General features: G+C 47.6%; 1 protein-coding gene across 1 annotated transcript; it reads right to left on the bottom strand.

Moving 5' to 3' along the window:
• Positions 1-744: 744 nt before the first annotated feature.
• Positions 745-10,882, bottom strand: LOC100761048 (2'-5'-oligoadenylate synthase 1A). Its single transcript, XM_027414121.2, has 7 exons — positions 10,614-10,882; positions 8,789-9,080; positions 5,949-6,133; positions 3,471-3,703; positions 2,652-2,805; positions 1,230-1,256; positions 745-1,101 (listed from the first exon to the last, which is right to left on the bottom strand). The coding sequence occupies exons 1-7, from the start codon at positions 10,794-10,796 to the stop codon at positions 1,069-1,071; spliced, it is 1,107 nt and encodes a 368-aa protein (XP_027269922.1). The 5' UTR covers positions 10,797-10,882; the 3' UTR covers positions 745-1,068.
• Between the last annotated feature and the right edge of the window lie 4,980 nt (positions 10,883-15,862).

The raw sequence follows: 15,862 nt of genomic DNA, 5'->3' as shown, positions 1-15,862 counted from the left end.
GACAAAAGGAAGCAAGGATTTCTGTCTAGGGTTTATATATAAGTGGCCTGGAGGGATCCCAAAGCACCCAGAATAAAAAGTTGCAATAATTTGTGTAGCACAGAAAATAAAAGACCCAGATCAGATATTGGGCTTCAAGCTTCAAGCTGAAGATCAGAGCAGCAAAGCAGCCAAACCAGTAGATCTTACCTCTACCCAGCTAAAATGGCAATTTTGTCTCCAGGAATCCTCAGAGGCACAAGGCTCCAAATTCCTGTCTCCTCCTCCTTGTATTCCTTTCTCTACCCAGCCATATCCTCTTGTCTCCACCTCCCTAGTGCTGGGATTAAAGGTGTGTGCTCTCAGGTAATGAGATCACCTTTGTGGGAGCTGTTTCTTTTAGGACTGGATCAATTTCGTGTAGTCATTGTGGCCTTGAACTAACAGAGATCCGGCTACCTCTTAATTCTGAGACCTGGGGTTAAAGGTGTGTGCCTGGCTTCTATGGCTAACTAGTATGGCTGCTTTGCTATTTTGAACTCCAGTGGCCTTAATAAATCATAAACAATTTATCACCACAAATTTGGTTCTGCTCTGTTCATTGCTGAGTGCTTGGTGTCTGGATCCATGTGGAGCATGTAGTAAGTGCTCAATAAATGCATCCAGTTGAACAATGAACACACACACACACACACACACACACACACACACACACACACACCTGCACTTCTATGGCCCTGTCCCTCAGAATTCACACACACCTCATGGCATCTTCTATGGTTTATTGATGTTGGTCAGACATTGGACAGAACCCTCCAACAGATACACAGATGGAAGTCAAGCTTGAGTTCTTCCTTCCCTTTGTATCTCTTCTCTCCCAGAGAACACTGACAAGGATAAGGTGGGTGAAGCAGGCTGTGAGGAAGGCTGTCTGTGATGGGACAGGATTAGGGTGGGCAGGCAGGGGTCAGGAGCCTAGAGTCTGACCCCAGGTTGGACACTCTCTCACTGGGGCCTTGGGCAGCACCCGGCACTCTCTGGTCAAGGCCTGCACAGAGGAGAACATCCCCTGGGCAGGTGCTGCTGTGTTCACAGGAGGACACATGCTCCATTCTCATCCACCTGGGAGTGGAGGGAAGGCAGGACACATCAGACCTACATGCAGTCATCCCAGCACTAAGGCTGGCCTGGGCTATGCAGATGAAGCCCACATCAAAACAATAAGAACAACAAATAAAAAAAAAACTAACCTCTTGGTTTGGCACAGGATCTTCAAACTGTAACAGAAAACACACAATCATGTCAGGAGCCCACATTCCTACTTGGAAGAGGATGCAAATGAGCTCTGAGGGTGGGCACCATGATGACACCAGAGACCCCCAGAAGAAGGACAGCACATCTCCATGTTGGGAAGATGACCATCAGGACATCTTTCTGATTTAGTTCATTGAGGGTACATATAGCCCCACCTGAGGTCCCCTCATTTGGAAACAGATCTGTCAAATGATAGGGCCTAGCCACCTCTCTGCTGCAGGGCAGCACTGAAGGCCCCTGCAGCCCCAGATGCCTCTCTCTTCTGTCTATTCTCAACCCTCCCTCTTCCCTTCTCACCTCCTGACCTTAGTAGTTTGGTTCAAAGTCACTGCACCCATGCTAAGCTCCATCATGGGGACACACGCAACTTCATCGGCTCCCTAGCATTAGAAGTCCCCTGCCCCAGCAGAGGAAAGGTCCAAGTGCAGGTCCCTCTGGGCCTCTATGGCTGTGACACAGCACCCTCCCCCCAGTCCCATTGACCACATGATGATGAGACAGGAAAGATGGGCTGCTGCCTGGACCTGAGCACTGGCTTCAGAGCCCACAGGAATCCCAGCCCTACCTCTCCTCAGCTGAGTGTCCCTGAGCCAGTGGCTTCAGCTTTCTTACCCTCTGTGTTTGTGTGTGTGTGTGTGTGTGTGTGTGTGTGAGAGAGAGAGAGAGAGAGAGAGAGAGAGAGAGAGAGAGAGAGAGAGAGAGAGACAGACCGACAGACAGACAGACAGACACACAGAGAGAGACAGATGGGGGGGAAGAATGAGTTTATGTAAGTGAGTATATGTACGGGTGAGTGAGAACATGTGTGAACATAAGAGTGTGTTAGTGTTAAGCTGGGCAGTAGTGGCACACACCTTTGATCCCAGCACTCTGGAGGTAGAGGCAGGTAGACCTCTGTGAGTTCAAGGCCAGCCTGGTCTACAAAGCTACACAGAAAAACCCTGTCTCAAAAAATCAAAAGAAAAAAAAAAAGAGTGTGTTAGTGTTTATGTGTATGTGAGTGTGAGTTTGTGTGTGTGTGTGTGTGTTCATGTCTGCTTGTGTAACAAACATCACAGAGGTGAAGGTCAAGGTAATATGGAGGAGTTGCTCTCTCCTTCCGCCATAGGGTTCTAGGGATCAACCCAGGCCACTAGTGTTGGCAGCACTTGATTTACCCACTGTGCCATCTTCCCAGCCTCTGAAATCTCTGAACGCCGCTAAGATGGCTGTAAATCAGGGAAGAAGCTGGCCTCCCTAGGAGTATGGAGATCTTTAGCAAAAGACCACATCTTTGTGAGAATATTTCCCAACATTCTACAGACAGATAGAGTGACCAAAGCTGTGTGCAAGGGGACAGGATGATGACAAGGTCTCACCGGCACATCCCAGGAGCGCACTAGAGATGTATCACAATTCCTAACACATGGATATCCAAGCCAGGCCACAGCTTCTTCTGCCAGCAGCCACCAGCCCAATGGGTTCCCACCAGCCACATTCCTTGTTGGGTCAGCTGGGTCCAGGATCACAGGCCTGCAGAGTAACATTCAGAGAGGGAAGTGACCAGCTGACCAGAGCTCCAGGTACCACTGCACAGAGACAGTGGAAGAGCCCAGCAGAGCACCCCTATCCCAAGTGTGTCCTGAGTCCCTGCTCCTCAGCACAGAGCAAGCCTGGAGGGATGCTTGCTTATGACCTGGAAGGCCCGGGCTTGAATCCTGTAGCCTTCAGTATCTGTGTGTCCTTAGGCAGGTCCCTCAGCCTCTCTGATCTGTGAGATGGGTAGAGTTCAACCAGCCAGAGTCAAAGGATAAGGTGTGAGGGCTGATCACACACAGCATTAAGACTTGTGTGAAGTCTACTGTGTTGTTTACAGTTTATTAGTTCAACACTGATCTTCCAAGCCCACAGCCCTTATGACTTCTGTTACTGCTGGAAAATCTCAGCTCCCACTCCTCTTCTACTGTTTGGGTCTGGACAAGGTCAGAGCCTTGGTCTCCCCATCTGCAGTCAGGAGACCCCACCCCTGCCTCCTAGGGCTGCAGGTCCTCATGTCAATCAGGTGACTGCAGGACAGTGCCCAGCACAGTGACAGGACAAGAGGTGTCCCATTGACACTGAGCTCCCACCTCCCCATTTCCACTCTGCTGCAGCCTGGTCCTCCCTGTGGGGAGCTGAGCCATGAGGGGACAGGCTACCTGGCTCTGCTGAGCTGTTTGTGCAGGCAGTTGGAGACATATTCATATTGAAAGTCATAATACACTGTCCAGTAGATTCGAAGCTGCCTGTAGTTGGTGACCAGTTCCAAGACTGTCCGGAATCCCTCGGCTGTGTTGAACTCAGGGAATCCACTCCCACGTTCCCAGGCATAGACTGTGAGCAGCTCCAGGGCATACTGTGGGGGCAGCGGCTCCCTCAGTTTCTCCTTACACTGAGAAGAGAAAGGCAATGAGAAAAACGGGGCTGTCAGCAGTTGTGTGGGGGCCACTTCTCATGGGGTCAATACAGCTGCCACCTGATGTTGTCATTGCAAGTTCACTGGCACATGGCCACACCTGCTCATGTAGTCAGTCTATGGGTTCTCCTGTGCTATAGCCAAGGACTGAGTGGTTGAGATGGAGACTGTGTGGTCAACAGTCTCTTATCAGCTCAACTGCACTTATCAGCAGTCACAGGAGGAATCATGACACTTGAGTGACAGCCAGGGAGTGAGTGTGGGGTGGGAGAGCAATGATGCTCACTATTGAAGGTTTTATCACAGGCACTGAGATAACTGGGGAGGGGCTAGGGAGATGGCCCAGTGAGTAAAGTGCCTGCCATGAATGTCAGGCAAGTGAGAAAACCCACTCATAATACCAGCTTCAAGGTGTGGAGTTGGGGGTTTCCAGGGCTATATGACTGTCCAGAACTGCTGATTTAGCATTCTGTGGGTTCAAACATGAGGCCCTGCCTGGATATTTAGGGTATAGTTACCGAGGCCCTGACAATGTTCTCTGGACTCAACATGTTTATATGCACACATGTGCACATGTACTCCCATGAATAGGCACGGGCATAGGTACATACACACACACACACACACACACACACACACACACACACACACACACACGCACGCACACACACGAATGCTTACAGCCTAATGTGATATTTGTGGGAACTTGGAAGATACAAATGTTGACAGACAGGCAGAAGATGGAGGCTGGTGTGTGAGTTTAAGAGACAAAAAAGACTCTCTGGGCTGCTTGTGTCAGATCTTAGAATTAAGAATCAGCGGTTTTGCCAGGCATTGGTGGCACACGCCTCTAATCCCAGCACTAGGGAGGCAGAGGCAGGCGAATCTCTGTGAGTTCAAGGCCACCCTGGTCTACAGAGCGAGTGCCAGGATAGGCTCCAAAACTACACAGAGAAACCCTGTCTCAACCCCCTCCCCGCCTGCCCCAAAATCAGTGGTTTCTCATCAGCTGGGGCTGAAACTCATCTCTGAGTAAGAAGAGACAGGCACCATGGAGTCCAAGTCTTCTGGAAAGTTTCCTCATGGTCACACATACAAGCTGTGATCCAGGGGCCCAGGTCTGAATCTCCAGGTGGCAGCCAGACCTGGTCCTGTGGTGAGGTCTCCCAGGTGGTATCATTTATATCCCAGCAGGACTGCAGGATTGAAGGGGTCATGGAGAGCAGCTGAGGCCTGGACTGAGAAGGCCAGGAGAGACCATAGGAGAAAGTGCAGCCTCAAGTGCAGCGGAGACCCTAAAATACTGAAGGTCCCCTGAACATGAGACCACTGCCAAGGACGGCAGAACATGTAAACAGAGCGGACCTGAGCCTGTGAGGCCAGCTGTGTGCTGTGGATGGCAGAGCCCAGGAAGAACAGCTGTCCAGGTCCTCTGAAGCTCAGAGAGTGGTGAGTCCAGATATCAGACACTGGGATTTTTGCACTGATGGACTTGGTTTTGTTTTTATTTGATTATGACTGTGCCCTGGTTCTTCCCTCTTGTAGTAAGAAAGTATTTAACTTGAGTTCTTAATTTTATAGGAGCTCACAGTTGAGAGACTAATCTTTATATTTGTTATTTAAAAAATATTAAGGACCTTAAAGTTATATTGTGTTTTGTGTTGTGAGATTGACAGGAGAACTTAAGGATCAGTAAGAAAGGAAAGGTTATGATTTAGTAGTGGTGTGTTTGAGTATCAACTTGACAAGGGTTCAATTGTGCTAATTAGTATTTGTCAACTTGACACAAGCAAGGGTCGTCGTAGTAGGAGGGAACCTTATTTGAGAAAATTCCTCCATGAAGCTGCCTCAGGGTAGTCTGAGGGTTCATGTTCCTAATTAATGATTGATGTGGGTCTGCCCATCCCAGGTGGTTGGTGCCATTCCTGGTCAGGTGACCCTGGGTTGTATATAAATGCAAGCTGAGCAGGCCATGGAGAGCAAACCAGTGAGCAGAATTCCTGCATGGCCTCCGCTTCAGGTACTTCCCTGACTTCCCTCAGTGACGGACTGTGACTGGGATATGCAACCAAATAAGACCTTTCCTTCCCACGAGGTTTTTGGTCATGTGATAAAGATATCGTGTCAATAGGAAGCAAACTAGAATAGTCTGGCTTTCCTCTGGCCCTGTATCCACCCCGTGTATAAACAGGAAGCACAGTGGCTGGGCCAGACGCCATACCAGTTGGTACCAGTGTTTGACCAGACGGATGAGATTCTTCAGCTGGGGTGGTCGATCCTTCAGGAAGTTTCCCTGGAGCTCCGTGAAACAGGTGTTGAACTCACCCTCCAGCCCCAGGGAGGTGCACTTAATGATGAGCCTTCCATAGATGTAGGGTTCAGGTTTCTGGTTGATGCTGACATCACCTGTAAAGGAGATTTTATTCATTTTAACACCCAGCTCTTCTCTGAGGTTCTTGGGTCTATCTGGGGTGACAAGCTCACAGACTGTGGGGTTCAGTGAACAGAACAGAGTTTTACCACAGCAAGCCTCACTCCCCATACATTCATGTTCCCCACCACACCTCCGGACTGCATACACCATGTGGGCCTGGAAAGTCCCTGCCACCAACTGGTCCTAATACAGTGCTTTCCTCACAGGCCTGGAGACAGTGGTGAGAGGAAACAGCTCACTGTGGCCACACACACTAGAGGGATGCATAGTCATCTAATAATGACCAACCATGCACAGGTGTCCGGTGTCTTCTGCACGGAACTTGTCATGTGTGTACACGGCTGCATGTGTCAGATTTACTGTGGAGTAGTCTGCTGCATTTGTACATCATGTATCTCAGGCTTACAGAGTCTGCCCTATTTTGTATATGTATTGTGTGTTTGCCATTACAAGGAGGTATACAGGTATGTCTGGAGGCCATAGGAGGACAGTGGTGTCTGCCTTTATTATTTGCCAACTTCTCCCTAAGAGGCAGAGTCTCTCTGTGAATGAGGGCGTGGCTGGCATCCAGCAGGTCATTGTCTCTGTCCCCATAGTTCTTGGGTTACAGGTCCATGTGTAGCACTTCCTAAGTTTAGGTGGGTGTTGGGGATTTGAACTCAGGCTCTTATGCTTGTGCAGCAATTGCCCTTATCCCTAATCTGTCTACCCAGCCACTGTGTTTTCACTGCATGATTTTCTGCAGGGCCTAACTTAATACCATGTGGTTTTGTTTGTCCAGGTCTTGAGAGCAACAGCAGGGTGTGTGTGTGTGTGTGTGTGTGTGTGTGTGTGTGTGTGTGTGTGTGTATGTATGTGTGTGTAGAGTGAATTGCAGCAGGCTATGTGGGTGTGTGGCTGTGTGTGGGTTCATGTGCACATTTGAGTGAACTAGACAGGCAGCAGGCTGTGTCTTTGGCGTGTAGCTGTAGTTGCAGCAGGCTATACCATCAGGATTTGATGTTGGCACAAGACAAAATCACCTACTGATGAAGTTGGGGACACATCCAGCCATGTCATGCAGTGACCCAGGGAATTCTTTCTCTCCTGTGCTTATTTTCAATTTCAGGGCCCAGCACACAGTAGAGCTCATTGGTTAAATAATCTTGGGTAGGGGTGTGACTGGGGTCCTCTCTTGGGCTGTCCCCCACACTGCTGTTTCCAAGGTGTTCCTTTTGTGGTGGCCCCACTTCCCCACTGCAAAGCCGCCTGAGGTTGAGGAGTCCATGACAACACAGGCTTCTGGGGAGCCACCCTCCCAGCTCATTCCTGGGTCACCCGCCTCTGGGTCCCCTTCACTCTGCAGGGGTCCAAGACTCTTGCAGCTTCCCACAGCATGCTGCCTGCTCCTGCTCCCAGGCTGGCCTCCCATTCCCTGCTGCCTGAGACTCTGTACTGTTTCCATGGCTCTCCTAAGCCCAGGGCAAACAGCCTGGTCTCTAAGTTAGTAGTGCAGTTCTCACTGTGGCCAGCAGGGAGTGCTGTGTCCCCCAAATGTAAAGCCAAAACTATTCTCTCAGCTCCCCAACCCTGAACTGTGCTCTTAAGGGTGTTCCTGGTTATCTTTGAATAGAGTTGGGCAATTTGTAATTTTGGAGACACACTGTGTGTCAGGCCTGGTGTAAGATCTTAATGTGGAGGATCATCAATGGTTAATGGCACATGTGTGCGCGTGGCAGGCTGGGGTGGTGGTATCTCCCTTTCCAGTTTTCCTGAGGCAGTGATCCTGGAGAAGTTCTGCCTCCTGCACTAACTCTCCCACAGACACCCGGGCCTCTGCTCAGGTCTCAGGTCTCCTATTCTTTGGGAGAAGATGCATCAGTTATTAATTTTCAGGGAGTTCTCTACTGCCTGGTGTTTAGGAAGACAAAGTCCACAGCTGGCTATGAAAATCACTGGTAAGCAGAGGGGCCATCTAAGGTGCCTTCATCCCCTCACTGAGCATGTTTGCTACTTTATGTCCTTCTCTGATGGATTCTCACTCCCCACTCCCAAAATTCTAAAATCTCCCCACCCCCAGCTCAGCTCTAAAGAGATAGCCAGTCTGTTTGGGTGAAATTCTCAAAAGACATGTGTTTTCAGTTCAGGGATAGAGGGTGTGAGCTGGGGATGTGGTCAGTGAGGAGCGTGCTTGGCACACAAGCTTGAGGATCCATGTCAGAACCCCAGGACTCAGGGAAAAGCTGGGCATGGTGACATAGGATTGTAATCACAGTGCTGGGGAGGTGGCGACAAGAGAGTACCCAGGGCTCTGCCCAGACAGTCAAGATTAATGTGGAAGTCCAGGCCAGAGAGAACAGGCTTCAGAAACAAATGGATAAGGCACAGTACATGATCACACACAATGAATCCACCTCTGTCTCTCTGTCTCTCTCTGTCTGTCTCTTTTTTTCTCATGTGCACTCGAGAGCGTGTGCGTGTGCGTGTGCTTGTGCGTGTGTGCGTGTGCTTGTGCGTGTGTGTGTGCGTGCGTGTGTGCGTGAGAGAGAGAGAGAGAGAGAGAGAGAGAGAGAGAGAGAGAGAGAGAGAGAAACACAAGTGAGGATGAAGGTACATGGAAGCGTGAGCTGAGGCTCTGATTGGCTTACCCAGGACATCATAGGCCAGCAGCACGTCAAACTCCACCTCCTGCTGGAGGAGCTGAGGAGACCTCAGTTTGAAGCTGAGCCCCTGGGAGTTGGGTTGATTTGAATCCTGAACCTCAAGCTTCAGATGAAATGTTTTTTCTTGCTGCAGTGCACACAGCTGTTTCTTGATTTCCTGGATGAACTTTCCCCGTTGCCTTAACTGATCTTCAAAGCAGGTGAGATTGTTAAGGAACACCACCAGGTCAGCTTCCCACTTGCCTAGGAGCATTTTGCCTTTGCCAGAGGAGCCTCCCTGAAAGATAATGATGAGAATGACAGGCAACAGACAGAGACCCATGCCCAACAGACCCTCAAAACAGCCTAGGCATCCACCATCCAGGGAGACGGATGGGTAGAGAAAGAAATCTGGCACATGGGCAGTGGAATACTAGTCAGCCCTGAAGAGTGCAATCAGGATCTATGCAGGAAAATAGATGCTTCTGGATCTCCTCGTGGTACTGGAGATAAGCCAGATTCAGAATGATGAAGTACCTGTTTAGCTGTGGAGCCTAGATTTAAGTGTGTGCGTGGGTGCATGTGTGTGTGTGTGTGTGTCTATGTGCCTATGTAGGAGAGCTTGGGGAGGGGCCTTGAAGAAATGAGGAGCAAGGGGGCAGAGGGAGAGATACAATAGCACATTTTCTCTCATGTGGGATCTAGATCTAGTAGCACACATACGACATCAAATCAGAGAGGAGCTCTCTGGGGAGGTCACTGTGCAGAGTAAAGGATGGGATGGCAGCGGATGGGAGGAGGCTGAGTGAATTAACACAGACATATGAAACTATTGCCATGGTCCCATTGCTAACATTGTCAGTTGGGGAAAATGTACTCACATGACATACTTGTAAGAAAACTGCCTTATTTGTAGTATTAAAATAACAGAAAAAGTCATAGACTTTTAGCAAAAGGTTAGCAAAAAGAAAGCCACATCTGTAAAAAAAAATATTTTTACAGAAGAATGAAGACTCATACAGAGAAGGGCCACCCTAAGTAAAATGCGGAGACAATCACTAACATACCTGAACACCGTCCACTGACGAGTGGTCATCACAAAATGCCACATCTGGGGGTGAGCAGTGATTCAGCACTTAAAAGCACCTGCTCTTCCTGCAGATGACCTGAGTTTAGTGACCAGCCCCTGTGTAGGCCAGCTCACAACCACCTATGGAACTCCTGCTCTGAGGGACATGACACCCACTCATCACCTCTGAGGGCACCTGCACTAACACATGCACAGCCCCCATCCACAGATTAAAACAATAAACAGCAAGTCAGCTACAAAAAAAGACGACGACAATTTTATCTCTGCAGCTTTCACAGTGAATTAGGCACTGATGAAGTCCAAGACCCAGAATCGAGCTCACTGAGGGTCCATCAATCCAGTCACCCAGCATGTGGGGGGTCCAGTTCTGTCCTCTGTGTCACATTTAACTTAGTTTGAGTGTTTGTGCCATAGTGGGAAATGTGCAGAGTACACTGTGCACAGAGAATGTCAGTAACTGACCAAAGGTCACACAGCAGTGCAAAGGTTGGGTCCCCCATCCACCACTCTCCAGAAAACTGATTCCCCAAGCTTGGCCTCAGTTTCCCTGACTCTGAAATGGATGTGGCCTGGGAGGGTGGAACATAAACTGTAGCTGAGGCTCTTTTTCTAACACAGATGGGAAACCTGGGGGCAGAACCCACCACAGCTGTGATCAGAGGTGAGGAGAAGGGATCAGGGCGGCAGCCTGGCTCCTGAGGGTCCTCTCCCTCCCCCCTGGAGTCAGGTGAGGGGGCTCACCTTCACCACCTTGGAGACCCTCACAGGGTGGTCGGCGCCTCGGAAGCATCTCTCCTTCAGGAAAGTGCACACGATGTCAATGATGGCTCGGACCTCATTATGGAAGCTGCTGTTGGAAAGAAGGTAGTCCTCTATGAACTTGTCCAGCTCTGCAGCCGGGGTACAGTTGAGTTCCAGCTCCATCCTTGGGCCAAGAGGCTTCTCCTCTGTAGCCCGAGGCTCCTGTGTGTCCCAGTTTGGCTGAGCTCAGGCAAAGGGCTTTTCAGTTTCAATTTCCTGGAAAAGGCGGGACTGTCAGTTGCTTCCAGTTTTTGACAAGGTCTTTCCAAGCTGGGCTTCCTTAGCATCCTACCCGGAAGTCTTGTCTTCTAGTCCCCAAGCAAAAAACTCATAACAAAGCAGATATCTTCTTTTCAGGGTTCCTTCCTGTTGAAAAATCTGTTTTTAAGAGCAATCTGTACATGTTAGAGAATAGGGGAGATCAAATCAGGACACTTCTGGTAGCTGGTGGGTCCCAAACCCAGCTTCCAGCTCCTGCAAATATTTTGGAGGGAGCTATACATTCTTTTCATTAAAAGCAAACAAATGAAAAGCTTGGCACATGCCTTTACATAGAGGGCAAAAGGCCGTGTGCACAAAGATAGGCACTGGAGAAGCCAGGGAAGTCAAACACACAGCTCACCTCTTCAGAGGAAGGAGCTGTGCAGCTGCTCGCCCTGGGATGCCAGGAATGATGTCCTTTTACAACCTGGTGATCCCTTGCTGTCTGATGAGACAGACTGATGCTCTTCTTAGGAGTGATGACAATTGTGCTTCAGGACAGCATAAGTGACTTCTGTATTATTCTAGGGCCAGGCCAATCCTGACTCCTACAGGCCTTATGTTTACCTCGGCCATTCTCCCTAGAGCCTTGAGTTTCTAAGTCAACAAGAAACTATCTTAGGGATGGAGCCACATTGACTTTGCTCAGAACTTCAATGTAAGCATGTCTTAAATTGTTGTGCACTTAGGAATGACTATCTTTTCCCCAAAGTGTGCTGTGCTTAAATGTGGTGAGAAGGATGGGCAAATATGACAGGCCCCTAATAACTCAGTTAAGAAGTAGGCCACAGTTCACAAACAAAGGGTGATCAAGCACCAAAGTCCCTGACCCTGGACGAGACACATACTCCTGTGCCAACACACCTCCCCCTTTACAGGTGATGACCAAATAAGGACAAAGCCTGAGACTTGTCCAGACTTGCCCAAGAATGGAAAAGTTATAACCCTGCTTGCCCTAACCCATTAGAAATGTACTAGTATGATTGCCACTTATGTAAGCCAGTAGAATGGTCACACTGCTTTCAAAATTCCTGTAGCTGTCTTAAAAGGGGCTTACACATTCTTCTCGAAGTCAATGCCATTTTGTACAGGAGGGTGCGACCCCCACATGCATGTGGAATAACAAAATCACACTTACTGATTGCACTGTGACTGGTACACTTATGGGGACTTCTTGCAGACCCCACTGATTACAGTAAAATTGAAGGAACCGGTTTCCCTTTTGGCAGCCATAATGGTCGAACATGTGCTTCTATGACCTTGACCTAGTCACTAAAGTCAGATGCCTGACTCGTGACAAGGAGCCAATCAGAGGTTAGCTGGTGGCGCTAGGCTTTACGACCCTGGGTGTGCTTTACGGACAAGCACACAGCAATGACGTAGAGAGCATAGCAACCACCCTGGGAGGGCCTATGGGCCATAACAACCAGTTGACCAATCAACACAGGGCAAGCCCTCCAAGCCTGGAGGCACACCAATCGTGAGCCTGTGCGTACCCCTAGACACTCCCCTTACGCTGCCCTATAAGATCTTTTGGGAGACCCAAGGAGCCGTCTTTTTCTAGCCGTCTGCCATGGCGGGTGGGTGAAAGACCCGAGCTAACATGGGGTTAGTTCGTTAAATTACAATAAAGCCTCGTGCAGTTTGCAGCAAGCTCTCGAATCCGCCTGGTGATTGGGGTGACCGCGAACCTGGCCTGAGACCCCGGATACTTGAGTTTTCGGGGGTCTAACATTTTGGGGGCTCGTCCGGGATTTGCGACCACCCTTCACCTGAGTGGATTCGATCTTGGAGGTAAGATGATTGGAGCTCGAAACTTATATATGTTCAATGTTCAATGTTTGCTTGTTTTGTCTCTTGCTGTTTTGTTTGGTGCCATGATTTGTATTTGATCTGCGCAGAATTTGTATTTGTAATTCGGACTTCTGGGGAAGACCCTGAAGTCCTGCCCTGGATGAAAGTCCGAGGGTTGCTTGATTTGATCTGCGCAGAATTTGTAATTTGTATTTGATCTGCGCAGAATTTGTAATTGAACCATAGGGTAAGCAGACTTGCGAGAACCTTGGTTCCACCCTGGATGAAAGTCCAAGGTTTGGTTGTAATTTTGGTTTGGGGCACCATTTCTTTGCCGCGGTTTGTCCTGTCTAATGTCTGTCCTGTCTAATGTCTCCATGTCTCATATTTGTGGCATGCATGGGTCAGGGGTCTTTTCTTGTTGCCCTAAGCACATGGCACGGGAAAGGAGTTCTGCCATGTGTCACGGGTTAGAATGTGTTATGTTGGAGTCCCCCGAGGCTGCTTTTCTGAACTCGAACCACTGCTGCAGCCCTTACAGCTGAGCCTGGCCCATGTAGGTGAGTCTTTCCCTATCCCCACTTGCCGGTCCCATGGGTCCCTGCCATTTGCCTAGCTGCCCGGCATTCTTTGTGCTCTACACACATGGTATGCAGGGGGGCCGCACGAGTCTTTTTCCCACACCTGGATTGGCCTAGGGTCTGGGGTTACCAGCAGCACCCCTACCCCAGGTCTCTCTGCCTTGAGCACATGGAGCTTATCTGGCCTGATCCGGACATCTAAATGGCCTTAAAGTTATTAAGAACTATAAAAGGGACTTTGACAAAATTTTTATGTTAACTAAAAAATAAGAAAAAAAATGTAAAAAACTTAAATAATAAAAAAAAATTGTCTAAAAATGTCTAAGAAAGTCAAAAAAATAAAATAAAAGGTTAAAGAGAGTTAAAACAAATGGTAAAAGTTATAGAGGGTTAAAGCAAGTTGTTGGAGGTCAGAGAAAAAGATTGTTACAGAAAGTTATAGAGGGTTAAAGTAAGTTGTAGAAGGTCAAAGAAAAGTTGTCGAAGGTCAGAGAAAAGGTTGTTACAAGCCAAAAAAAAAAAATGTAAACTGTGCTATGGTTTCTCATGTCTACAAATAAATTTTAAAAATGGTAATATAAGTTAAAATTTTAACCATATTAAGCTGATTTTGTTTTTTAAAAAGTCCTGTTTATTTCTCAAGTAAATTATGTATACTTGTTTTAAAATTGTTCTATTTCCTGGTATAAGCTTAAGCATGTTAAGCAAAGCAAGTTACGGCCATTTTGTAACTGGTCACATGACTTGACTGGTCGCCATTTTGCTAAAGTTAAAAAAAGAATACTTAAACCGCCATCTTGACTAAAGGTGACCACATGGAAATTAGAGGTACCATCTTAGAAACAAGTTTTTCAATTAAGATTTAAAATGTTAATGCTTCTATATATTACAGAAAGACCTTAAGGGAATTTAAATTTCTTTTTAAAACCAGTTTTCAAATGTTTGTTTTTATTAATATTTGTACTTAAAGAGCTTCAATTTAGAATTATTTTTAAGCAAAGCCTGACAATGTAAAGTTCTTGTTTTATGATGTTTTTAGAAGTTAAGTTTAAGATGTTGGTAACACACACCTTTAAGCTTAAGGTATTGGTGGCACACACCTTTAAGCTCAGGGTGTTGATGGCACACGACTTTAAGTTGAGGGCGTTGGTGGCATACGCCTTTAATCCCACCACTCGGGAGTAAGAGGCAGATGGATCTTTATGAGTTCAAGGCCTGCCTGGTCCGGCAGATCGAATTCCAGGACAGGCTCCAAAGTCACAGAAAAACCCTGCCTCAGAAAGAAGTTAAGCTACTGTTTAAGGAATATAAGGTAGCTCTATGCAGTTTTAAGTTCAGCTGTGCTGTTTCAAACATTTTACTAAGTTAAAACCAGTTACAGTCAGACTAAAAATCATTTACAGAAATAAGACCTTACCTAGCCACCTGTGTGCTTCTTGTGTGCTTAAGGAAAGCAACTAAAACAGACCTCTAATGCTTCAGAGATCTTCAGAATATGGCATTTAAATTGTTATCTTTAAAGTTTATAATGTCAGACAGACTGCCAGATCCTGACAGTGACCCAAAGTCTCCAAAGATTATGAGGCAACCCAGTTCCTGCACCTGGACCAGTGAGCAAGATGCTCAGATGTGATACCTGCCGCCTGCCAGAACCTAGCCGAGACTGTGGACAAAGCTGCTGGACACTGGAAAATTGATTGCACCCCTTTGCCTAGACAAAACAAGGTCAGTCTTTTCCATGTCCCTCTTCCACAGAGAGGAAAAAAACTCACAGTATAGGCCTGGCGAAGATTGCTGTTCTTTGAGACAGCTGCCTCCAACAGTAATGGAGAAACTTGGGTTTGGCTAACTGTATATAGACTGGCTTCTGTCACTTTTCAGTAGATTCGGATAAAATATACCCTTCTCAGATCTCTGAAATATTACTGGTTGTCAGCTTGACAGCATCAGGCAGTCAGATCCACTATAGACTAGTCAGTATGTTAGCTGATAAAATAGTGACTATCTACTGTTCAGGCACAAGTTCAAAGTTTTTAAGTTTATTTTGGTTGTCATCTAAGTACAAACTTAAAGGGCTTTTCATCAGGCCAAAGGCACCTCTGTCCAATCCATACCTGGCTCTCTGGACAGAAGAAAAATGTACATGCTTATAGCCCAAATCTACAGTTTTTGCTAGGACTCAAAGTTATAAATATGTTCCTGCTGTTTAAACAGATATCTGCTTTTTCTGCACTGCGGGCTTCAGTAAATAAGTTTTAACCTCTGTTCCTAGTTTAAACATGTCTTAAACAGGTTTCTGCTTCTCTCTGACATCTGAGTATCAGTTGCTGACTACCGGCTGTTCTAAGTAGACTGCGAGCCCTAGATTTGCTGTGGATGTGAACCAGTCCAGCTGATGTGGACACCCCCTGTCTCTGCAACAGTGTCTGCTAACCAGAAGCCCCTGATGGATTCCCCATTGCCTAAATTCCTTTTTGCTTTTGACTAGCATTTCAACCTTCTGGGGTCCCTAACTTCGTCCCAAAGTCAGCAGGAAGCAGTTTGGAAAAGAAT

The sequence above is a fragment of the Cricetulus griseus genome, chromosome 4, assembly GCF_003668045.3.
Source record: "Cricetulus griseus strain 17A/GY chromosome 4, alternate assembly CriGri-PICRH-1.0, whole genome shotgun sequence".
NCBI lineage: Eukaryota > Metazoa > Chordata > Mammalia > Rodentia > Cricetidae > Cricetulus > Cricetulus griseus.
The sequence above is the reverse complement of the archived record's forward strand: the minus strand, read 5'-3'. Positions and strand labels throughout refer to the sequence as shown.

Coding starts and splice junctions, on each gene's coding strand:
- LOC100761048 (XM_027414121.2), bottom strand. CDS start 10,796: ATGGAGCTGGAACTCAACTGTACCCCGGCTGCAGAGCTGGACAAGTTC. Junction 3,704..5,948: donor TCAAACACTGGTACCAACTG/GTATGGCGTCTG, acceptor TTCTCTTCTCAG/TGTAAGGAGAAACTGAGGGA. Junction 2,806..3,470: donor AAACAGCTCAGCAGAGCCAG/GTAGCCTGTCCC, acceptor GTTACTCTGCAG/GCCTGTGATCCTGGACCCAG.